General features: G+C 33.3%; 1 protein-coding gene across 2 annotated transcripts in view; it reads right to left on the bottom strand.

Annotated features, from left to right (window-relative positions):
* Nucleotides 1–1,661: 1,661 nt before the first annotated feature.
* The window catches only part of LOC118744996 (calmodulin), a 50,406-nt gene continuing 26,336 nt past the window's right edge, over nt 1,662–25,731 (bottom strand). Inside the window, exons 4-5 of one of the 2 annotated variants that reach the window (XM_036478477.1) lie at nt 8,674–8,916; nt 1,662–2,644 (exon numbers count right to left, since the gene is read on the bottom strand). In XM_036478477.1, coding sequence (XP_036334370.1) covers nt 2,616–2,644; nt 8,674–8,916 — 272 coding nt within the window. In that variant the 3' untranslated portion in view covers nt 1,662–2,615. The remainder of the gene's footprint in view (nt 2,645–8,673; nt 8,917–25,731) is intronic. The other variant, XM_036478478.1, reaches the window with a different exon arrangement.

The raw sequence follows: 25,731 nt of genomic DNA, 5'->3' as shown, positions 1-25,731 counted from the left end.
TCTTTGTCAAGTTTTGCAGTACGTCAGATGTGATGTTGCATATTTTTAGGCAGCCATATCCTTCATAACCTGAATTTTGAATAAAAAAAGATTGACGTAGAATCCAGCCACAGTATGTGGGCGTAGTCTCGCAGGTGCTAGCTAGTTGCGGTGCTTCTGAAAAGATATACGTGCTACTTTTTTTTAGAAAAAATACAAACGTATAACCCCTTAGATTTTTATTTTTAGGCAAAGTGTTTAAAATATTTAGGCGATTCCCTCAAACTTGAAAAGTGGAAAACTCGTATTTTTATTAAAACTTTGACAACTCGAGAAATACGAGCTAATAGTACGATTTTCCCAATTTAAGCGAATACCCCAACTAACTCTCGTGGAAATATTTAAATTTAAGTTTTGAGATAGATTATAAAAAATATGTGCCGATTATAAGTTCACTCAACACTGTAAAAAAACAACGGACCTTGGAAGTTTTGCAAGTTTCCCCCGCCTTTCTGATTCTAGTTTAAGTTAATATCCTTTTTAAAGGAAATATATTCAGTCAAACCACGCATTTACAGTCACAAATAGGATATCGTAATGCATCCAATCTTTCATGTGCATGTCCAGTTTGTTATTGCTGTTGCATGTTTGCGTCCTTACCAGTTCGTTGTATGTTTTTAAATATTTGCGTGCCTCTTATAAAACATAAAAAGCTAGGGCTAACATATTTCATTTTGATAAAATCTTTACATTCACTCTAGATGCTACCACCACATTTCTGCTGTTTACCGCAATGCAAGTTTTCTTTTTCCATTTTAATTAAAAATTATTAAAAAATATAAAATTTGCATGCAATTCCAATGCTTTGCCTTTAAACAAGCACCTCGCGCTCAAGTCATAGCCACTCAATAAATTGCCAGCTTCGTTTGCCCTTGACGACTCATATACATTCCACCCACTTTTACCCTTCACCAGTCTTCAACCTTGCACAACCTTCCTGCCACGCATCCCCCTTCTCCCACCACCTCATCAACACATGCTCACATAGTTGCACACTAAACACTTTCAATTTTTTTTTTTGTTTTTACATGTTTTATTAAATTTTTCATAAATTTCCTGCTAGCTGCTCTTTTTCTTAAACGCTTAACTTGCATTTCATTGCTTTAACTGCATTCTAAGTACATATTCATTTCTTGATGTAAACCGATTTTTCGTATGCTTAGGCGGCGTTTGAGTTAGCAATATTTAAGTTTTTTTTTTGGCTTGAATGCAATTACATTTTTTTTTCTTGCTTTTGTTGTCTATTGTGTTTGCATCTTGCATTCCTGCTCGCATCATTGTTGCTTTCTAACGCCACTTAAGCTTCGCTACACAAATACATACATGGAAGTATTTGTATTCTGCTCTGTGCCTATTCAATCAATTCTTTTGCCTTTTCTTTTCATTTGTTCTTAATTTTGTTTTATTTAACTTTAAATACAATTTAATAAGACTTGTTTGTTATATTTTCTTTTCTTTTTGTTGCTGAATGTTTGCTTGTTGTTTGTTGGTTGAATGTTTTGAGTGGTTGTTGTGTTTGGTTTTGGTTTCGTTTGCCTGTCAATTGTTGCGATTGATTGATCGATTTTACATTACTAATCCATAGCTAATAGATTCTCATTTTTTTGCTTTTGCTTTTTTGGTTTTTGTAATTTATATATAATGTACGTATGTGTTTATTAACTGTTGCTTCTCTTTGCATTTGCATTTGCATATTTTTTAATTTTTTTTTGCATTTGATTTTCTTTTCTTGCTTTGCTTGTGTGTCTTTAATGGAATATATGTATGTTTATTTATAACCTCTTAGCTTTTTTATACCACTGAATGTTTTTTTATTTTTCTGTTTTTCTTTTGTTTTGCATTACTTTAACTTTTTCGCATGCTTTTCAATTTCTCAATGCATTTGTGTTGCGTGTTTGTTGGTTGTGATGTTATGATTTCCATCATTTGACTAAAATGCTTTATAATTGTGTTATTTAATGTATCATTCTTGTGGAGTAATCATCAGCAAACAGTTTTTTTTTTGTTTTAATATTTCTTCTAAACACAATTTCTTCAATTAGAGTACACGATTGCGGCATCACCTCTGGCGCGCTCCAAGGAGGACCATTTGTTACAAATGGACCTTGCGCCTAACGCACGCAATAAATACATATATAGTATTGTACATATATATCTACTAGCTGTTGTTGTTGTTGATGTTTAGTGCTCATATAGGAAATGTAAAGCTGTTCTTATTAGTGAAATGTATTTGTATATGGCTTTTTGTATGTGTGTGTGTGTGTGTGTGTGAAAGAGTTTTAGAATGGGTGTCGTGTGTAATGTATTGGTGTATGCCTTTATCATCATTATTACATTGAGTTGTAAGTTTTATTTATCTTTATTTTAAATATTAAAGTGTAATTTATTATAATGTATTCTGTTTTTTAAATGTTTATTTATAAATTTAATTCTCTCCTTTTTTCAAGATTTATATATTTTTGCATTTTTTAATGGTTTCCATAGCAACAGCGTCGCGCGATGTTGTGGCGCACAGCTACAGTCTTCGTCAACATCTTAAAAACATAGAAAGGCTTAAAAACAAGTAATTTATCTGCTCACTTCGATGTCATCATAGTCACGAATTCTGCAAAAGACAAAGTGAAATAAACCACAATTAGTTGAGTAAATACAGTTAACAAATTTTTGAGTAACAGCAACATTCAACTTGGTGTATGAGTCAATAAATTTCAATACTGTAGACTGTTACCACCTTACAAGCGAACAAAAAAAGTTCGCCATACACCTGTGAGTCTAAAGTATTTTTGCAAAGCCATTTCTAAAAAAATTTGGTCGCCTTTTTACGTTTTTCGGTGATACATTCGGCAATAAAATTTGTTTTTAAATTGTTGGAACTGGAATAATCGAAATAGTTCCTTAGCAGAAATTTAATGATTTTTGGTGAGCTTTAATTTACCGGCAATAGGGTGGTACGCTCGGGTGATAATAACTGAGATCTGATGGGTAGGTATTCGAACGGGAGCTTTTTCGGCAATGAATTATTTCAACAATAAATATTTTCATTAAGTCCTATTTATCAACAGCATATCGAGTCTATTAGGAATTGCAGTAAATATTCCGGCAGATTTGGAGTCAGTGAAACTACATGTCTAGGCTAAGGTTAATTTAGTTATCCATCGTGTTACCACATTGCAGAATTTCAGGAACGATAGCTGCAGAAGAAAACCCTCGACTACCCGCGACCACCAACCGGCCGGTGACTACTTGTACGCAGTGGTCGAAGCCACAAACTTGCCAAAACGCCGCACTGCGGACAGCGACAGCCCAACAAACATTTAGGTTAAAGCTTAAACAGATGGCAGCGTTGATCCGGATTACTCGGACTTAATCCGGATCAAGTGCAGTTAATTCCCGAGTTGATCCGGATCAACGCTGCCGTATGTTTATGCTTTTAGAGAACGATTAGAAAATGATTCGAATTTTAATGTGTTTATCTAAGCTAAAAGATAAAAAGACGATTAGAGAAACTGTCGATAATTATAGCATGGATAATTCTCTCGATATCTAGTGTTTCTCTAATTATATTCTAATCGAATTCTAACATATCTCTCTAATTTGATTTTCCCTTCATGAAATACATTAGAATCGTAAAGTAAAATCAAAATGTTTATCTAACATTAGAGATTGTGATTGCTGGGACGATGCCTTCTGATGTCGCCTGAACATCACTTGCACAGCGAGGCCCCAATGCTCCCAGTAATGGACAGTTCTAGAAAGGTACTACAGACGCGAGCACCTGAACAGACACGTAAATCAAACAACCACTGAGAGACATTATTCATAGAGAGTTCCGTCACAACCTTCAGTGACTCTCGACCCATAAAGACGAAGAGTATAGAGGTCAAAGAAAACTGCTGTGGATAAATTTTTTGTTTTGGTCGGAAAACAATATTTCACCTAAAAATGAATGAACATATTAGGCCAACTTTAAAGTCTTAAAACAATGACGTAGAAAAATTTCACTGCATTTGACTATATTATTTATACATATGTACATTTAAAACAGTAAAGTATGACTAACTTTTCCCGAATGACATCAATATGTTATTGTTCAACCACTCATCAACATATGTATACACGTAGTTGCCATTCACATAAATATCGCTCTGTGTTGATCAGCTTCATAATAATTTAATTATAAGCTTAACATCAACTCTCCCCCACCGATTGCCTTTTTTACAATCACATGCGAATTGCGCAATTTTTCGCAAATTATATTTAAAGTTCAAATGACGCCCGCGCAAAAAACGTTTAGAAAGAAAAATGTGTGTTTGCATAAAAGGTAGTGATGTGTGAAAATGAATCCAAGCCCCACCTACACTAAACTAAGCTAGCCATAGTTGGTAGCAAGCAAAATCATTCAATATAAACAATAAATATTTACATATATAAGAAACTAGCACTTTATGTGAGTAACAACAATGGATGGGAAATCAATGGCGCAGCGAAAAAATTATGACGACTTTTATTTTAAAGCGAAAGTAGCAAAAAAGCTATGGGCCAGCAAGGAAATGGCGATAAAGCTTACTAATAAAAAAAAAGCTGATGTTGATTTAGTTACGAATACAGAAAATAGGTAATAGGATTATAAAAATATGTAAATACGTATGTATATACGTATGTATATACTAACTATTACTGGCTCAGATGGACGTACAAGAAATTTTTATGTTCGAAAAAATAACATCGAATAGTAAAGGCAGAAAAAATCGCTTTGAAAACTTGTACTTGAGCCGATTTGAAATTCGAATTTTATTTTCAAAAGCTCCTATTTACGCTGGAATGTCAAAAATAGAGATATAAACGTAGAATGTTAGAAAAAAGGTAAAAATAAATGCTAAAAAATTAAGTGCTTACAAAATAAAGTTTGAAAAAAATTGGTATTTCCGAAACAGATATGCAAAAAATTAGTAATAAATGAATGTTGTATGGTCTATAATATAGACACAAATAAAACCTTTATCAATATGTTTTGGACAAAAAAAAAATATTTCAAATATTTTCAGTCCAATTTAAATAAATCGACATGCTTGAGCTTTCTTGATCTTTTATTACTAGGTTGTGGATTTTCATATTTTCGAAATTTATAGAAATTTTTAAAATGGAGTTTCCACAGATCCTTAATAATGTGTTTTCCTTACACGTCTTATAAGCATTACATGCGGGTGCCTATAAAAGTGACTACGAAAAATGGGGGAACTTTCAGAATTAAATTTTACTCAAAACCAGCTAAAATGCGTATGTATGTGTATTAGTCATTCTGAAAATTGAGATGATAATTTCATTTTTATTATTTATTATTTTTAGAGACTAAAAACACTCATATTTCAAAAAGGTTTTCCTTTTTATAAAGCAATCGCATTTCTGGCTAGTATATTTCAGGACGAATGGGTAAGGATTGAGCCAAGAGGTTGTGTGGGCAAATCCAATTTTTGGCATCAAATGTTACACGCCGATATTTAAAAAATTCGAAAACAAAATCTAAATGCTATTCACGTAAACGAATCCTGTGTACAATAACTGCCAGTCAAAATGGTTCAAGCTAAAAAAAATTTGTGTTATTTTTTTTATAAAGATTTGGGTTATATTTAGTACAACAAAAAAAATAAAATCAAAATTCTAAACCTGGTACAAAAACCAGGAAAATTCTATAAAATTTCCATTAATATTCATGAAAATTTTTAGATTTTTGATCAGTCCACTGAATTTAACTGTAATAAAATGCAGGTTGAAAAAATTACAAAGTTATCTGCTAATTGAGCTTTATCTTATAGGCACCCACACACTTGCGATATCTGTCGGTTCGAAACTATACCAGTGAAACCGACAACAGATTTAAATGAGCAACCACACACACCAATACGATTTTGCTGTAGCAACTTATTCGAACATTAACAGTTTTTTTCGAAGTGCCGAAATCGCAGACTGCTGCGTTTTGAGAACAAAAATTTTAATATACGCATTTCGAGAATTAAAACAAAAATTTACTTTAGAAAACAAAACGTTTTTGATGTAAAAAAGCAAAGAATTTTACTTTTTGTTTATAAAATGCCATTTTTGCTTCCTTAACTTAATAAACACAACCGGTAGTAAAATTCTACAGTTCATCGGAACTTTGGACTTCCGAATTAAGAAATATTTATGCCTATAAAAAATTAGAAATTCTTATCGATATTTAAGAAAAAAACTCAATTTCGAATTTTCGAAAATTTCGAAAATCAAAATGTTTAGATAATAAAATTACTACTAATAAAAATTGTCTTTAATTATCGTCACATAATAATTTCAGCATTTTTTTCGAAAACCAAATTGCATTTTAGAAATTTCAAAAATGCAAACAAACAATAAATCAAAAGAAATAACTCACTTAGGTGAAAGCGGAACAATATAAAACAATATTTAGTACTCACAATCCGATGATTAATTGCAAATAAGACACGTGTAAGTATAAATTAAATGTAGTTTCACCTCTAATTTTTCTAATTTGTATTTTTTACACTCGAAAACTCATATTGAAATCTTTGCTAATATACACTACGAAATTTCGCCTTCCACAGCATTTATCTCGAATTACTCATAAATTACAACCGAACCGCCTGATTAAGAGACTTCAACACACCCAATGACTTGTGATCGCACAAAAAGGGGCCAGTGAGTAATAACAGTATAGGAGGAAGAAAAAAGGCAAAGAAATTATATTTATGTGTATATACACTATAGTGCATACATATGAAAAAAGACAATAAACAGAGATTGGCAACAACATTGAGCAAAAGCCAGAAAATTAGAGGGCAACTAAAAAGGCGAAACTATTGTGTCTCGAATGCAAGCAATTAACATAAAATGTTTCTATTATTCGGAGGTAAGCAAATTACGCGGAATTTTTCGCATATACGACACGATCACGTTTAGTACGAAAAATGAAGAAAAATGAAATAAAATAAATAAATAAAAGGCAAAAAGCTAACATATTAATATACATACGTCTGTACTCTTCGTATGCATACACATATGTACATACATATGTATGTGATAAAGTAAGGAACAAAGCAAACCTTCCGAACATGGCACCGTGCCAAAAGTTCGTGAGGACCTAATAAATTTGCTTTTGGAAACAAAGTATGTATGCATTGGTGTGGATGTATGTTTATACTTTAGGTGAAACGGGATAGACTTTCAAGTCATTTAAAATGTATGCCAACCTATATAACCTGCTACCCACAGCCAACCGCCTACACTCTCATACAAACACATGCAGAGTTCAGTCACTTAACGGCTCATCCAGCCAACTAATCCTATGGTTGTAAACATTACGATTTAACGCTGATTGTTTGCACAACATTGTATGTATTTATGTACATATGTATGCGCATGTGATGAGTATGTATGAAAGGCTCTAACGACAATCATCAATGCTTTTATGCCAATTCTCTTACCAAACACTACACAAAAAAAAAAGCAAACATTAAGAGCAAACATGAAGGTTGATGGACGGGCAAGGCTAATAAAAACTAATCATTGCTGTGTGTTGTGTAGGGGCGGTAGGGCCCAAAATGTGATGCAGCCAAGTGTTGTGCGGTTTTTTTTTACATTTGCACACACTTGGTGAATGAAAATAAAAAGGCGATGGCAAAGAAGTGCAGCTACCTGCTGAACCTATTACAGCACCCCACCCCTGCCCATAAGCCATTAAAAGCACAGCTAATATATTACAATTGGCAAAGAGAATAACAGCAAGCAACTGATACTTGCTAACATTCGCTTAGAATGGGCAGGACTGTGCTGATGGATAATGTTTGCCAAGTGGTACAAGCGTTTGCGTGCGTAGCAATGTGTTTGGATAGTAAACCTTTTAGAGATTTTTTGTTTGGGTAGTGGCAAACTAAAGCATTAAAGTGATTGAAGATGAGCAACCAGCGTGGCAGTAGAGCAAACAAAAACTGCCCTACAATAAAATAACACGCACATGCGTTGGCGATGCTAAGGGTGCGGCGCCGCACGCAGTAGAGCATTCCGTAAGAAACAAACAACTCTGATAAATTGACTGAAATAATAAAAGCACCTGAATTTTTGCAAAAGTAAGGGTAACCTTTCAAAATGATGTGTTGATATGTACGGCCACGTGCGCCTAAATAAATAGGAAGGCAAGCATTGGTAGTAGGCAACTACACAACATCGTGCGGCATAAAGACGTGGTGGCGGTGGTGTGCTAATGCCCCCAGGTGTATGCAGTATGTAGGTGGGGTCGTAACAGCATTTCGTTGTAACTTGGGACGGAAAACATTTATACATGCCGCTCTTTTACATTCTTAATTTGGCGTTTTTTACGAGAGAGTTTGGCAAACGTCAACTAATAACATTAAAGTCGCAGCTGCAGCATGTTTCTAAAAATGGCAGCACACGCATTCCAATTCACTCCATCACAAAAGCATGACACCAGCACCTCACCTTGGTATCAGCTGCTCATCCACTTAAAATATGCATTTAGAAGTTAAATTATTTACATAAATGTTTTTTATACACCAAGTTAAAAGCTGCCGCTACATGTCGATATATACATAGATGTGTACGTATTATGTAGCAGAAGATGCATACCTTCATAATTGACCTGACCGTCACCATCGATATCAGCCTCCCGGATCATTTCATCCACTTCCTCATCTGTTAACTTTTCACCCAAGTTTGTCATGACGTGACGTAATTCAGCCGCTGAAATGAAGCCGTTGCCATCCTTATCAAATACTCTAAAGGCTTCTCGGATCTCTTCTTCACTATCGGTATCCTTCATTTTGCGTGCCATCATTGTCAAGAACTCGGGAAAGTCAATGGTGCCATTGCCTAAATTAAGCGAAGGAAGAGAAAATCAAATTTTTGTTTAGTGGTAATAAACAGGAATTATTTTATTTTTGCAATATTCGGGATATTTCCTTCCATCAACTGGGGAAAGCCTCGAAAGGCTCGAAAGTAACAAAGTTATCGACGTTGACATGAGAAGACCTTTTATACTTTATTTTAATTTATCTTCTAGTTTAAAATCAAGTTTAATTTAATTGAATTTTTTTTATTTACTTTATCATTTTTTAAGTTTTTTTATTTTTCTATATTTTTATTTTATTGGAATTTAATTTTCATTTCAATTGAGTTTTAATTTTTATTTGAATTTAATTTTTTGATTTTCATTTTTAATTTAATTTAAATTAAATAAATTTAAAATTTAATTTTATTTAATTTATATTTTATTTAAATTCTAAATTTATTTAGTTTTAATTTTACTTAAATTTTAATTTTATTTAAATTTAAATTTAATTTTTATGTTAATATTATCTTTATTTTGTTTCGATTGCTTTATATTTTGTTTTTATCGTTTTAAATTGTCTCTATGGTTTTACATTTTGTTTCTATTGTTTTAAATTATGTTTCTATTGTTTTATATTTTGTTTCTATAGTTTTTTATTTTGCTTCTGTTAATTAATTTTCGCTTCTTTTTTTATATTTTGTTTCTATTGTTTTATATTTTGTATCCATTGTTTTCTATTTATTACATTGCTATGTATTTTTTTGTTTCTAATGTTTTGTATTTCGTTTGCGTTGTTTTAAATTTAGTTTCTATTGTTTTATATTTTCTTTTTGTTGCTTTATGTATATTTTTTATTCTACTTTAATCAAATTTTTTTTTATTTTTATTTTAGTTTATTAAAAACAAAAATTTTATAACCGGTAAATAAAGTTTCCATTTAAATTTTTAAAATTTTCGATATAAAAAGTTTTGATATGGTTCCACAAAGACCTGGTAATGTAAATTTAACTAGTCAACTAAGTTTCTCCCGCACTTACGTTTAATCGCGTGTTTGTCTTTCGAAAGTTTATTTCCAAAAGACTACCCAAAAAGTGAATACCAATCAATTCAATTGGAATCGCTTGAAATCGCAGTGCGAAAGCACGCGGCCAATGCAAATATTTAACCCAAATATTATTATTTATTACTATTTTTTATCATTTTATTTCTTAAAATAAATTTCATCGTCTAAAGGAATAAAATAATTAACAATGCAATAATTGGCCGTAACTAAAATATTTATTATTTTATTTCCAACCACTTATTTTATAGCGTAGCATAATGTGTTTATAAATACCTTTACAACGCAGTTTTGCACATGTTTTAAATTTAGCAACATTTCATTAGCAATATTTATACATTTCACGAAATGCCAACGCAAAAAAAAAAACAAAAAAAATCGTTCAATTGAATGCCTGAATGACAGAAAATTAATAGAAGTGGATTGCAGCCGAACAAGGAAGTCTTGTGACCACAGCGGCTTTCCCCAAAAAGATATGCATGCCATTACCTGCCACTTCCCTGCCCACCGCTACAGCCACCTGGGAGCGACAGCAACTACAAATCTACTATACATATTCTCCTTGCCCCAGCAAATATAAAGAATTTTACATAGCGATAAACGACGTACAAGAAATAGACGCCAATAATTTGCAAAAACAAAAATTGCTGGCACGGATTCGCAATGCACGCCCGAGGAGTGCTCTTGTGTTTGATGATGCCAGATCGAGTTTGTTTTTTGCACAAATGTAAAATAAAATGCATATCGACGTACATACATGTAGATACATACGTTCATTGCTACGGAAAGTTTGAACTGAGTACGTCGCACTGCTATAAATAACACAAAAATAAACGCCGATGGAGGCGTTAAAATTAGAAAGCAAACAACAGTGAATGCCGAGTATTTGGGTAAAAGTGTAAAAATAATAAAAATATGTATCTACATATGATGTATGTATGCCTCGAAACTTGAAGAATAAATCAACAGAATTCGCGAAAAAATTATATCAAACTTGACAAGGCCGGCACTGAAGCAGAGCGGGTTTCGTTAGGTGTGGGGGTTTTGGGTTTTCTAAAGCGCCATGTAAGCGCAAGACACACGTGTACTATTTCACATTACACAGTAGTGTCCAAATAAAGGTTATCACCCGCAAAAAGTTTTCTAATAATGAAAAGAAATCGCGGTCATTAATAAGAAATTGTGTTTGCAGTTGTAAATGCAACTTGTTCATACGAGCCTAGGAATTATTATGGATATTTAAAAGATAAGTAACAAAAAATTTTAATTGTAAAAAACAATAAAATTGACAGTCATTTAGTGATTACGCAAGGTGTTTCTCGGTAGCGATTTGGAAAAATTCCCTCTCACAGTCAGTTATGATTCATTAACAACATTTGATGAACATTAAAGTTAAGTAAAGAAATAGAAAGAAATGTTTAGAAAATTATTTTATGTATTTATTTTATTAATTCCATTATTTTCTTCTTCTTCAATTTTAATTATTATTGTAAATAGTATTACTTTTTAAAAAATTGATTGCTAAAAGATAAACAGAATAACGTTAGCAGATCTTTCAATTAGCCTTTAAGATAGGAGAGGGCTTTACAGTCCTATTCGCGTGTTGTCACAGCCGTCAATTGCCACAGTTAAATTGTCATTATCGTGTCATCAACTGTAGTCATAGTATAATGACAAGCGAATAGCTCGTTTTATTTGCAAATTGCGGGGAAAGTGAAACAGCTGTCCTTTGTCCACTGCAACAGACTGGATTACTTTTAAATAGAATACACCGCAATGGATTACGAAACGCCGGAAAAAGAGAGTAATTTTATAATAGCAAATTTCATTTCAGGCATGGAAAATATGAACGCACCACACAAGAGCAGCTGCAGTTTTGTAAAGACAACCCTGAACTGCAACGGGTAAAAACTGTTCAAACAAACTGTTGTCTCGGAGTTCCCTCAGAAGCCTTCTTGCTCCAAAACAATAGCCGCGCACATAATTATTTTCTCCATGATTAATATTCTGCAATGGATACTATTACGATATGCAAACACAAATTATAACTTTTTAACACACCTATTTAGGCAAATAAAATGGTTTCACAGTTTTTATTTAATAAAAATGTATAACCTTTTTCCGCAAAACGAATAAAACTGAAAATATTAACATATGTTTAAGCGTTGTCACGTACTCAATAGGTCATCACGAAAATAATAGCAATTGTCATTGTAAACGTGACAATTGATTATAAACATGACAATAGTTATAGCGGCGAGTTTTGTCATTGTCATTCGAAATACTGATGAGTTAAAAAACATTTGCCCGAATTGTCTTTTAGCAATAAGTTTCTAAAAATTAAATTTAAAAAATGTCTTCCTCTTTAAAACAATCAAATCTAAAAACGAAACGAAAATTAATAAAAAGATGAAAAAAAATTAAATAGTTTCCAAAAATTTAATAGTTTCCCAAAATGTAATGAAATTTAAAAATATGTTTATTTTTTAAACAATACAACCTAAAAACTATGTAGAAAAGAGATAAAATAAGTTTATAAAGTAAAATTAAATACAATTAAAAACATATTTTTCTTTTTAAAACAATAAAATCTAAATAATTAATGAAAGAAATGTTATTAAATGTTACAGTCTTGAGCGAGGCCTTATCGGTAACATAGAAACTTAAAAAATCTGATAGCAAAAAACGTGATTTAGCGATTGTAACGGCCGAATAAATAAGATTTAAACCCAAATTTTTTTCTCGACACAACTATCAAATAAGACGCTAAACTTTTTTCGTGATACGCCTTAATGTACATACAGTCGGTGGTAAATCTAAGTGTACCCCTTGTTCACAATTTTTTTCATTCAGCCTTATCATGAGTTTCATTTTCCCCGAACCGGTTTACTTTTCACTTTTGGTTTCCATGGTTTTACTATGGGCGGATGACAAATTTTCGGGTGAATTTTTTTTCAGGCGGAACTCAGGATAAGCCAGATTAATTATTTATGAAAATATGTATAGTACATTCTATAACATAAAGAAAAATTGATTCCGATCACGCGTTATATGGAAGAAAACGCACAAACAAAATCTAAAAAATCAACGGTACTCTCAAGGGACTTGAAACTTGCACTCTGTTCAATAGAATTGAACAGGCTACAAAGCTGCATACTCGAAAATTCTCTAGAAACTCTGAACAAACATTTTGAAATTTTTATGAAAATTGTTTGAATTTTTGTGAACTTTATATAAAGTGTGAAACTTTGATGTATATAGATATGTACATATACAGAATGAACTATATTTTCATAGATAATGAATGAAAACAATTTGTATGAAAATAATTGTGAACACTATATTAGAACAAGGTATACACTTACATTTGACACCGACTGTATGTACTTATTTTTAACCAACTTTAAAAAAGGAGGAGGTTACCAATTCATCGGAATATTTTTTTTATGTATGCTACCGCATAATTTTGGACCACGCTATCAGATTTCTATAATTATTTTTACTTAAAAATTTTTATTGAAGGTGCATTTTAATATAAACGCAGTTTCAAAAAAAGTGTTGGTTGGGGCCTTTGTGAATTAAGGTAAGATATTTATGTGCGTTACGCTGCGATTATGTGCTTAGTGGTCGTTACCTTCATGTACACATTCGCATTCGCAAAATATTCGTATCATTTGGTGCGAATGCGAATGTAAATATATATTCGCAACATCCCTGGTACATACGTATGCAGCAGGCAATTTCCACAGCAGCTTAAGCTATTGTTCCATTAACATTGCCAACAGTCTATTGGCCGTCTGTGCTGCAATTTTTCGGCCGTCAACTCAACTCACTTCGCCTCCTTCATCACTCACTGTCCATAGTGCTACACGGCTTTTTATAGCCACCAGTAAATGTAGTGTGTAAAAAAGCGCTGTTGTCAGCGCCAACCAGCGCCGCGCTACATAATGATAAACAGTACATTCATTAGTTGAATATCGATTTTCTAGGTGTCTATAATTTATGTACCTAGGTATGTACATATGTATTTAAGCGAAAAAGTAAAATTTTTGTTGTGGGAAATCCTCATTTGCGTCGCTTGTCTAGCGGATTTGGCTGCTGTTGCTGGCTGTCTTGCGCTTTTACACACATATGTACATACACATGTATTGTTCCCGGTTATAGGCGTTTAGCGTTGCTCTTTTTGCCAAATTTTGAGTAATTTATTATTTTTTTTTTAATATTTTAAAAATTCTTTTGGCAGCAATTATTTTTGGTAAGCACTATTTATATACATATGTATGTATTCTCGTCCATAACCCACACCCCTACTCTACATTAACTGTGGGGGCTTCGTAATTTGTAGTGTACATACAGTCATGTGGAAAATATTATATGATCATTATAATAAAAATCATAATTTAATCGTTAAAATAGGATTTATAATTTTCCGATCAAATTTAACCGTTATTTTATGATTTGATTTTTTCGATCAAGAATTTTTATTTTCATCAATTTCTTAAGTTATCTTTTATTTATATTTTTTCGATTATATCATAACCGTTGTTTTCAGATTTAATTTTAATTAATAAGAATGCAGTTTCCACTACAACGGTTGAGTGACTGAATAAAATCCATAATAACGATTAATTTTGACCGAAACAGTAAATGTCCAAATTTAACGATTATTCTTGAATGAAAAAATAAACAGTAACGATTTTGAAATGATCTAAAAACAAAAATCTTGATATTTAACGGTTATTTTTCGGTTGTTGTTGTTGTTGTAACGGCCATAACATGCGGTTAAGTTTAGAACTAACGTGTGAACATTCAATGGACAATGACGTTAGTTATCAACTTGAGAAGCCATTTTTTGGAGTTTTTGGGGAATATTATTCAAATATCTAGGGTAGGGAGTACCCGCTATATTGTGAATATTAAATTTTTTCAATAAGGTTCAATTTGAACTTTGAAGGATTTATTCTAAAGGTTTTACTTGCAGTTCCATTTTGCTTGCTATTTACTCAATTCTGGCAATCGAATTATATTACGACTGAATACACGTTTCAAACAGTGCAGGATATTATTTTTGTTTTTTTTTTTTATGCAAACTAACAGCAAAGAAGATAAACCATCATAAAGTGGTAAACATTTTCGAGATCGTATAAGTAACTAAACAACTACGAGTAGGGAAAAATGTTTAGTTAAAAACCTATCAACGGATTTGAATTTTTTAATATCTGAACTGTTTACTTGCCCAATATCATAAGCTTACCTGCTGTTAAAGCTCTGTTAAGCCCCAAAATGTTGAGTGATGTCACTGCAAAAAGTTAACTCAACATAAGGCAGAGATCACACGATTTTTACATTTGTATATTTTAACAGTTACACAGAGTTGTGTTGTTTGGAAAGCTGTCATTGTGTTGAACTCATTCTCGATAAAAATCACTAGACAGCACTACTCTGGGACTGCCAAAATGTACAAATATGTACAAATGTTGTGATCACTGCTTAAGGGTGATCCCAAGCATGCCTTTTTCGGTTAGCGTTTGCACCATTTTTTGTTTCCAAGTACATATTTCGATGCACTGCGCATTGCTTTGCCAAAATTGAGACAATTTTTTTATGCTTGGATGATTTACAAAGTTTTATAACAGTCATATTGTCACCATACATTTTTAATCGTCTCAAAATGTATTGTGGTTGTTTCGGATCACTTAAAAATATATTTAACTTTTATAAATTGTATGACATAATGACAATGTGGCTACTTGTGAATCACTCAACTCTAATATTTATAATATGACCACCACTGTTACTGAACAGTTTCTGTTAGACCAACATAATTGAGCTGGGATTCTGCTGAAATACAGCTAACAAAACTGTATCTAATGCTCGGTGGAAACAAGTTATAACACTTACTTCGTTAGAAGTGGCTTTTAGAATAACTTCCAATACATGTTTCTTTGTTTTTAACTTTTTTTACACCCCAAACTTCCTTCACTACTTGCAAAAATTGTCGAAAGAGTCAAGGTTTGTTTAACATTTTCCTAACCTTCTAGAAAATTTATTTCTTGGGCCCTTTCTTCCTTCACTACTTGCAAGAAATAATCGAAAGAGTCAAGGTTTCTTTAACATTTTCCTAACCTTCTAGAAAATTTATTTGTTGGTCTCTTTCTTAATTTTTCGATAATTATGTCGAATTTTTAATTGACATTGAAATGGGGAAAATTGTGTGCCAGTTAAAAATGTTGGCGTTATACATAATTTTTGTTTCCGATATAATGAATTTTCAGTTTAACGAACGGTCCTGACATTTATAATTCGTTATACTGGAGCACCACTGTAATTACACAGGTATTTTTTAATACCCAACTTTCCAATAAATATGCTTTGTAATTTAATGCACAGGCAAATCCGGCATTGGGTTCACGCACATCGTGGAAAGGTGGACGTTCAAATAAAACTCGTTTTTGATAACATTTGAAATTTTTTCACAGATCTCATTCAGCTCTATCGCCAACTGCGTTTGAATAAATAGTTCACATAATTTTACAAAAACCAAATTGGGATTTTTTATTTTGTATTAAATATTTTTTGGAATATTTGTTTACATGGAATTAGCAATAACGCCGACATTATTCCTTACTAAAGTTGGGAGTATTTTTGTTTTTTATGCTAAGCATTCATTCCGTGCTTTATATTGCCACCATTCTCCTAGCGCATTAAACCTTTCGGCTATTTCTGGCAAAAAATTCCCTGTTTTAAACATTTCTTATTTGTTTACGTAGCTGTAGAGGCTGCAAAATTGTAGGCGGCTCTTTTTTGGAATAACAATTCACAATTTACCTTCAGGTTTTTAGTTAATAATTCTAGACTACACTGCCGGAAAAAAGAATTGGCACAGAGAATTTTTCACAATATATGCAAAAAAATTTATTCTAATTTTTTGTCCGTGAAAAAAAATGCCAAAAATCAACGGTAAGTCCTAGCTACTTCAAACTTGCACTTTATTATAATAAAATTTATTGGGCTACAAAACACTGCTCAATCTACTCAAAAAATTCTAAAAATCTGATTGAAAAGCTGAAAATTTGCATGAAAATTTATTGTATTTTCCCGAGTTTTCATCATCAAATCAAATCATTTTTTTATATTTTTTTGTTGTAGTATGAACCATATTTCTATAAAAAATTAGCCGAAAAAAATTTAAGTAAAAATTGTGGCATATATTGTAAAAAATTCTCTGTGCCAATACTTTCTTCCGGCAGTGTTTTTTGTAAACGTCCCATTATTTCTCACATGACTGTATGTAATGTAGACCTTTGTGCCAGATTTCTTAGCTGCCGCTGCTGGTAGGTAAAGTTCGAAAAAAAACTACAAAAATAAAAATATTTGTAATATTTTTTCTTTTAAAGCAGAAAAGTGAAGCGCAAATATTTATCACTTATTATTCTTGCTCTAAATGTTTTATGAACTGTCTTAAAGAGCAATGTGCAAACAAAGACGTATGAACATACGTAAACACATACTTATGTACATAGTAGACATGTATGGATAAATACAATAGAGCAGTTAGTGTATAGGCCCCCCCCCGCTCCACCCCTTTTTTTTAGAACAACGCGTGCCCGGCAACTATACTCCCCGCGCCACCTCTCTCCTACCACTCATTTTTACAGGTGTCTACGTGTATTAGCAGGTATTTAAATTTAAGTCATCAGTTGCTATGCTCGCTAGGTTAGAGCATGTGGATTTGGATGCATATGTACATTAGACTGGATCACTCCCCATACAAAAAAAAATCGGTACTGTGTTTCAATTAGAATTATAAAATCTATTATATTTTAAGACGCCAATCAAAATATTTCGGAAAAATATTAATTAATTAAATCATTGGACAGGTATTTCCTCACCCTTTTTATTTCTTTGCTAATAAATTCATTCAAACGATGAAAGAGAAATGTAGGATGAACGAATGTCATTCAAAGTTGAATTAAGATGTGTTGGTATTAAAAAAAAAAAAATGGGACGCAAATGATATTTTTTGGACAAAAATAAACAGTGGAAAAATACCTTTCTACAAAGATCCGAATCAGAATAGTTTTGGCCCAGCTATTCAAGATTTTCGTAAATCAATCTTTGAAAAAAAGTAAAAAAAAAGTTCTTTAAGAAACTATTTTTATTCATAAAAACCCCCATTTTGGGAGGTATTTTCAAATCGGTCTAGCTCACTTAAATCTTAAAATTTTTTTCGAAATATTTTGGTGGACATCTTAAAATATAATAAATTTTGTAATAAGCACCGGCGGAAAACTGCAACTTTTTTTAGTGATGCAGTGTAATGTGCATATGTATGTACATAAATAAAACTTTTTCTTCACAGCAAGCATTTTTTGGTCACACAAAATACGCTCTAATGCCATAGCAATATCCCTGCTTTTTCTTCCCCTTCCCTTTGTCCACCCCCCTCCTCATTTTTTATCACTATTTTCTATTTACGCGGTTCATTTTGCTAAGCAAATGTTTATTAAGTTTAAACAAAAAAAACATCAAAAAATAAGTAAAATACATACAAGTAAATTAAAGAGCAACAACAGCAGCTGCTAGCTATGTACATAGGCGCCGCAGTTAAAGCAGCAGGCAGGTATAAGTATGAGGTCATGGCCAATTTAATAGCCACCCACAGCGTGGGTAATAGCAGCAATGTGTAGCGCGCGCCCCGAGGGAAAATGCCAATTTCCTTAGCGAAATTACATGCATAGTTAAAATGTTGTACTCTCGTAAAAAGGAAAAATATTGCAAATTAAAAAAGGAACGCCATTGGAAATTACTCTGGTAACGTAGTGGCACTTAATTGGCAGTTAAGTATTTACACATTGAATAGTTTTGCATAAATTATTTACGCGCTGACATATCGAAACATGCCAATCACGAGTGAATGATGGTGAAAGAAGGCTGAAGTAGAGTGAAAACATGATTATGACCTCCTTTTATTTGTAAAAGCTTTCGAGATAGATAGAGACGTTTAACTAGCCAAATTTAAGCAAACTTTTATAAGATCAAAACAGAGCGGTAACTTGAGCCTCTGATTACTTCCTTTATGTTTTGAGTTCGCAGATTTGGCTCCCGACAAATTTAAAGCTGACTAAGCGTATTTCGATGAGTATTGCAATTTTGGCCTACACTTGAAGAACAGAAAACACACATAGACATGTGCTGTACAGATGAAAAGTACGCCTCCTAGACTAGATGTCTACACGCATTTCCAAATGGAGGTACTTAATGAGCTTCTTACCTTCATAATGGCCTGACTTATAAGGTCGAAGGTGATACTACCACAAATTTGCGCCTTCGGCCTTATTTCTGTTCGGTGATCGATCTTTACGATCGATTTGATTGGAGAATTTTGCAGCTCTGTACCTAATTGACATCAAGGGTTAATTATATGAAATTAGATCCAGCTATCTCTCTCTTTCAAAGCATAAAAATTCCCGCAAACGGTTTGGGGAAGACAAAGTCCTTGCACGGTTGCCATTTTGGCAGAAATGTACCATTTATTATCTCACAGGTAATTAGAAAGTATTGCAGATAACCATATAGCCATTTGATCGATCCTTGTCATTTTAGCCTCGTTTCATAGTGCATCATACAAGGCAAAATCCAAGGTCGTGAAAAGCCAAAAAAGCATATTTCCAATGTAATTACTGCTTGCTATGTTGAATCTAGACTTAAAGGGCACTGTGAATTAGGAGGAAGTTGACAAGAGCTCCTAGAAAGTTTAACGGGCAACGCTTTTGGCTATGCAGATAAGCTGTTCATCTATTGCCTCTAGATTTCAGGCAGCCTTATAATTGTTGAGAAATAGTGCTCTAAAAAGGATCTATAAATAATTGCACTAAAGTCCACCATGGTAAACTTCACTAAAAGAAGGAAAGTCAACGTCCCAAGAGGAGAAGTAAACCCTGAATAAAACGTTTAAGTAAACAGTGAAAGTCTTCGTAGAAAGAGAAATGGGACCAGGATAAATGTTATCTCTGATAGTCAGCCAGCATCAAGGCAACAAGACAACTGAAAGACTCTATTTAATGTTTAATTAAGCATGCATAAGAAGGTAAGGGTAGGTAAATTGATCTCGGAACGAGTTCTGAATTTTAGTCCGAAAGACATGGCAGGCTACCTAACTGCTCTGCAGGTTCTGTGGCTGGAATATATTATGCGACGTATCTTAGGTATAAAACTCTTATATTTTATCGTCTCCGTCCAGAAACTGACACATGACACCCTCAGAATTTAGATTAACATACTCGCATAGTAAAAGTGTGTGCATACTTTGTTCAAATGAGTTACTGGTAATCGGTACACAACATAGAAAAAGAAATAACGGTAATTTCTGCATACTTAACTCGACTTATTGTGTTTTTTCGATTATGTCGTTCTTCAACAAGCAAACAAGCGATATGTAGAATATTATTTATTTATATTGGTATATGCTTTGCCTGTATTAGGATCTCGAGTGGAACATTATGCATTATTCATACTACTTAAGCCAACTCGCCCACCATAATGAAATCCGCCCATCTTACTAAACTTCAATTCTGCTAAATTTACAGTTTTCCAAACCACCCGAGTCTCTAGCATTATACTATGCCACCAAGAACAATCGAGAGTAAAGGCATGTAATTTATGCGGCGCTGCCGTAGACAAGAGCAGTAAAAAGAAAATATGAAACTACAAGGAGTCATTTAGGAGCAGCAGTATATGGCAATACATACTCGCACAAAGGCATATTACTTGTTTTACACAACTTTCGCCATGTCATGCTGATGTAACGCCACCGCCAACAAGGTAATTTAGAGCGCAGTGCAGCGAATTTTACCAATACGTGACAGTGCCGCAGCCAATGCTTGAAGCATTCCTGCAACATCATACTGCGCATGTGCTACTTCTGCAAGTACAGCAAAATCCCGGGTAATGCGACGACATAAGGATGCCAACGACAACAAATGGGGCAACGAAGAGCAGCTAGTAACTTCGTAAAATGCCGACTGTAAAGAAAATGTAGAAAATAAACCTAATTTGAGAGCATAAATTCGTCGCTTTGGGATGCTGATGCAAAGCAAAGAATGCAAAATGGAACAGGTAAAAGTTTGCGAAAATATTTATAAATGCTTCATTATCTGCAAGGCGGCATCGTCGTCGTCGTCGTCGTTTGATATTCTCGTGTGTCTAGCGAAGTAGTGAAACTGCATCGAGTACATAGTTTGCAAAAAAGTGTCGCAAAAAGTGCGCTGCAGCCTGCAGGTGTGGCACTACCAGTGTTGCCGTTGTGCGACAAAAGGGGCAATTTGACCCTTTTTAAGTGCCAATACCCTTTGACCCGACTTTTTGAAAATTCAGATTTTTTGGTCCTTTTCCAAAATTATGTGCGACTTTTGCCCATTTTGAGAGATTTTTATAGGAAATCTTAACAGAACCATGCTATTAAAAAATGCGTCCTCCTGCAAGTACGAAAAAATTGATCACTTCAAACTTTTAAAGGAAATGCAACTCTTCTCCTTGCAGCAACTTGATTTGTGTGTTTTTTTTTTCAAAGCTTGTCCCACTATTTTCTTTTTAAATCCAATAACGAAACGTTCTAGCAGAGAAAAGACTTTACATGTAAATTTGATGTTGATCTTGGATGTCAGATTTATTCTTTTACTAGTAAAGAAAAGAAAAAATAGAATGGTAACCCTTTTTTCGTCAATTACCCCTTTTTTGCGACTTTCTGCAAATTCTCAACGGCAACACTGGGCACTACCACACAAGGCAAATGTTGTCAATGCTGGCTGGAGTTGCAATGGTGATAAAGAGGGGGCGCCGTTCTGCCTTGCAAATTGTGAAATTCCCTTGGCCAAAAGGACACTCAGCATCGAGCGAGTAGCAGATAGCATTTGGGTGAGCCAACAGCAGTGGGGGGGTTGGCGTGACGCGGCAAGAAATCGCAAAATTGCAGAATTAAGATGCTTATCTGGATGGGCTTTAGTAGATACGATTGGATTACGAGTAGCTTTGCGCCTACTTGTCGGCACTTGTCAACATTCGTTCGCTTGCTCGCTCCCCCTGTCACTTTCGCAAATGCCCTCCTCCACTGCTTGCACTTGCGAATAATCAAGTGTTTTTCCTACACTTAAGAACGATTGTTTTTTTTTTTCTTTATTTTTATTATCTTTATTTAATTCCTGTTGCTACGTTCAACGACTCGCTCGCCATGCTTGTTTGCTTTTCTTTCATATATACTTCACTTAATATAACTTAAAGAGACATACCAGACATTTAGACAACTTGACAAAAACAACATGAAAATCAAAAAGAACAAAAACGAACAATAATGAGGCGGCAATGGCGAGCCAAAAACGCTGAGAATGAGGGAGAAATGGAGTGATATTTTATTTCATGATTAAAATTCTTATTAATATGCTATTCTTAACTTGGCTGTACGCCATATGAGAATATTCGTTCATGCATTTGTTTGTATATTTATACACCTAAGTAAGCATGTAGTATGTATGTATGTACATACAAAGGTGCTTCTCTGCGCAAAATTCATTTCAACTCGGCGAAGAATTGCCGGCGGACCAAGGCAGCAGCGCAATGGCCTGAAATCGTGGGACAAAGGCGGGTAGTAGATGCTCACTCATCTGGTTTTAACAGTGCGATATTTTTTGCTTTCTAACTTTTAGTGTATATTATACGCAAAAGCCGACAAACAAGTGCGAATTTTGGCATTTTTTAGTTCTTCATTACTTGTTTTTTATTTTTATTTTTATTTTATTTTTTCGTCTTTTTGTTGTTTTTATTGATTTTCTAATTTTTCTTTCGTTTTCTATTTTTTCTCATTAACCCGTTTTGTTTTCGTATTTTTTGTTGATCAAATAATTTACCAAAGCGCGTGCTGCTGCCTCCCACACATTGAATTTGCTTGCCTTCACACTCCTGATAAATTACTACTTAGAATCATTATTTATATGCTACGAAGCCATATACATAATTACTATTTGTAACGAAGTCAAAAAAATGATGCGAATATTATGTAGAATGATTCAGGATTAATTGAAATATTTTTGTTAATTGTATTGTTTTTCCAAAAATAATCCAGGTTCGTGTACATACAAGAATACTTAGAAGGAAATGTATAAATAGTTAAAATCGTAGGCAAAGTAAAGACCCCTACGACGTACATATCGGCGACTGAGTGGAAGATAGACCTATCTCGCCGGCTCGAAAACTATTTGAGAAATGGCTGAAGAATAGAGTGATTCAGAAAATTGTTGTTCTGATTCATTCATCCTACTGAAAAACGCCCTACTACCGAATTTGGTTGAAGAAGGTCATACCTCAGAATTTGGTTGAAGAACGCCCTATATCAGTAAATGAATCATAACTCCCAATCTCAGCTGCCCAAATATTGAATTTGCATTGAGATAGGGTGTTCTTGCACAAAATTCTAAGAAATGTTGGTCGTTTTCGAAGTGGCTGCGGAGATAGGTCGATCTTACACTCAGCCGTCGATATGTAATACACACGTCTTATAATATGTTGTGCGTATGCGTATAAACTAACCGGTTGTTCTGAGTCTGATCAATAAAGTAATTTCAATCGCCAGTCACAGAATAGTCAGTTCATTCTATTTCTTTTTTACCTCGCTTTTATTAGCTTGGGATCTAACTATGTAATATTAAAGCGCCTAAAAGATACAGTGATTTCCATTCTCAACATACAAGTAACCTGATGACAGTACGAATGGAAATTATGAAAGCGGGTTTTTAGATTTTAAACTATATTTTTTATATGTATTTTTTATTGAGTATTATTTTTTTACTCGTACTCTGTTTAATTTTCCTCGATAATTTATTTAATTGACCTTTTATTTTTCATTTGCTTTTTTTAATGTTTTATTTCGGTTATTTGCTTTTTCTATTTTTTGATTTTTTATTTACTTTGTTTTATAATTTTAATTTGATATATTTTTTAGTTTATATTTTTATTGATTGTTATAGTTTTTTAAACTTTTTATATGTATTTATTTGTAATTTTTATTTAATTTGCTCTTTTAAATTTTTTTGTTTATTTTTGTTTTTTGTTTTATTTTCCTTTTTATTTATTTTTTGTTACTATTTAATTTTTTACTTTATTATTTATTATTTACATTTAATTTTTTATATTTTGTCTTGTTTTTCATATTTTTATTTTATATTTTTCATAGTTCATATATTTTATATTTCTTATATTTTATATTCTATATTTTTATCTATATTTTAAATTTTTTACATTTATACATACATATGTATATCTATTTTATTTTTTTTTTTCATTTTTATATTTTTAATATTTTTTTTTATTTTTTATCTATATGTATATGTATATAAATGTGAATGTCTGTTTGTTTATAACCTTATAACTTCTGAACCGCGGCACGGAAACGCACGAAACTTTGCACACTTATTTGCTTTTACCTCGGGAAGGTTATAGGAATATAGAAAAATGGACATTACTGGAAAAGAGGGCGTGGCACCTCCTATAATAATAATAATAATTATAATAGATTGGTGCTTACACATATGTTAATGTTTGGCTGAGCTTCTCCTCCGATTTGTGGCGTGCGCCTTGATGTTGTCACACAAATCGGAGGGACCTACAGTTTGAGAAGCTGTTTTTCATGGCAGAAATACGCTCGGAGGTTTGCCATTGCCTGTCGAGGGACAACCGCTGTTAAGAAAAAACTTGTTTTCTATATTTCTGCGATGTTGCTTTGACCAAGGTTTGAACCCAGGTGCTGCGGAGTAGAAGCGCGCACTGCTTACCACTACACCACAGCGGCCGACACCTCCTATACTAACTAAAATTTTCATGTTGTATATCTCTTGAAATATTTGTGGTAGAGCACTGGAGCTTGCTGTCGAGATAAATAAAATGAATTTCATACTCATGGGAAAAATTGGAAAAGGGGGCGTGGCACCTCCCATAGGCGTGAATTAACTTCGGAACCGTAAGACACATAAACTTGAGATTTGGTATGCAAACATATCTATGGTAGATGCTTATCTAAAGTATATATAAATGAGTTTGTAAAGAGGCGTGGCAGATAACATAGGCGTGGAATTTTTAGTCAGTCATAGCTTCGGAACCATAAGTCACATGACCCCTTTAATTCCTTCTGGCGTGGGGTGAAACCCGCGGGTAAAAGCTAGTATTCTTATATTTTTTATTTATATTTTTATATTTCTGCATTCAAGAGTAGAGGTGGGTAATGACACGATTTTTTGTGTGTTGACACAGTGGCATACGCACACCATGAGGTGTTAAGACACTAGGGGTATTCTCCAAATCTTGCAAAGCCATTGCACGTAGCACGGATTGCATGGATTGCATAACGTGCAAACACACAACAACAAAATACATTGGAAACAACATTTGCTTCGCTGCAAAATATGCAACGTCGAAACCCATGTATATATTTTGCAAAATAGCATAGCAAGATAAATGCGACCCTCTGCTAGTTGTTTCGTTGTTGGAATTGCTACATATTTTTCTCATTCCTCTCATCTCGCTCACTTCATTTTTTTTGTTGTCTCTTGTTCTTGTATTTGATACATAATTTCGATGCTTGCATCCCATGCATGCTATCACTTTGTGATGGGGTGCTCTCGTACTCCTCGAAATTTGGAATAGTATTTTTGCATTTCGTGCAATCCGTGCATCGTGCAAGACTTCGAGAATACCCCTACTGTGTTAGCACAATTGTGTTATTGCTACCCTTCAACCCTTCGCTCGAATT

This window comes from Rhagoletis pomonella, unplaced genomic scaffold (assembly GCF_013731165.1).
Source record: "Rhagoletis pomonella isolate Grant_MI unplaced genomic scaffold, Rhpom_1.0 Rhpom_scaffold_00008, whole genome shotgun sequence".
In the NCBI taxonomy this organism is placed as follows: Eukaryota; Metazoa; Arthropoda; class Insecta; order Diptera; family Tephritidae; genus Rhagoletis; species Rhagoletis pomonella.
The sequence above is the reverse complement of the archived record's forward strand: the minus strand, read 5'-3'. Positions and strand labels throughout refer to the sequence as shown.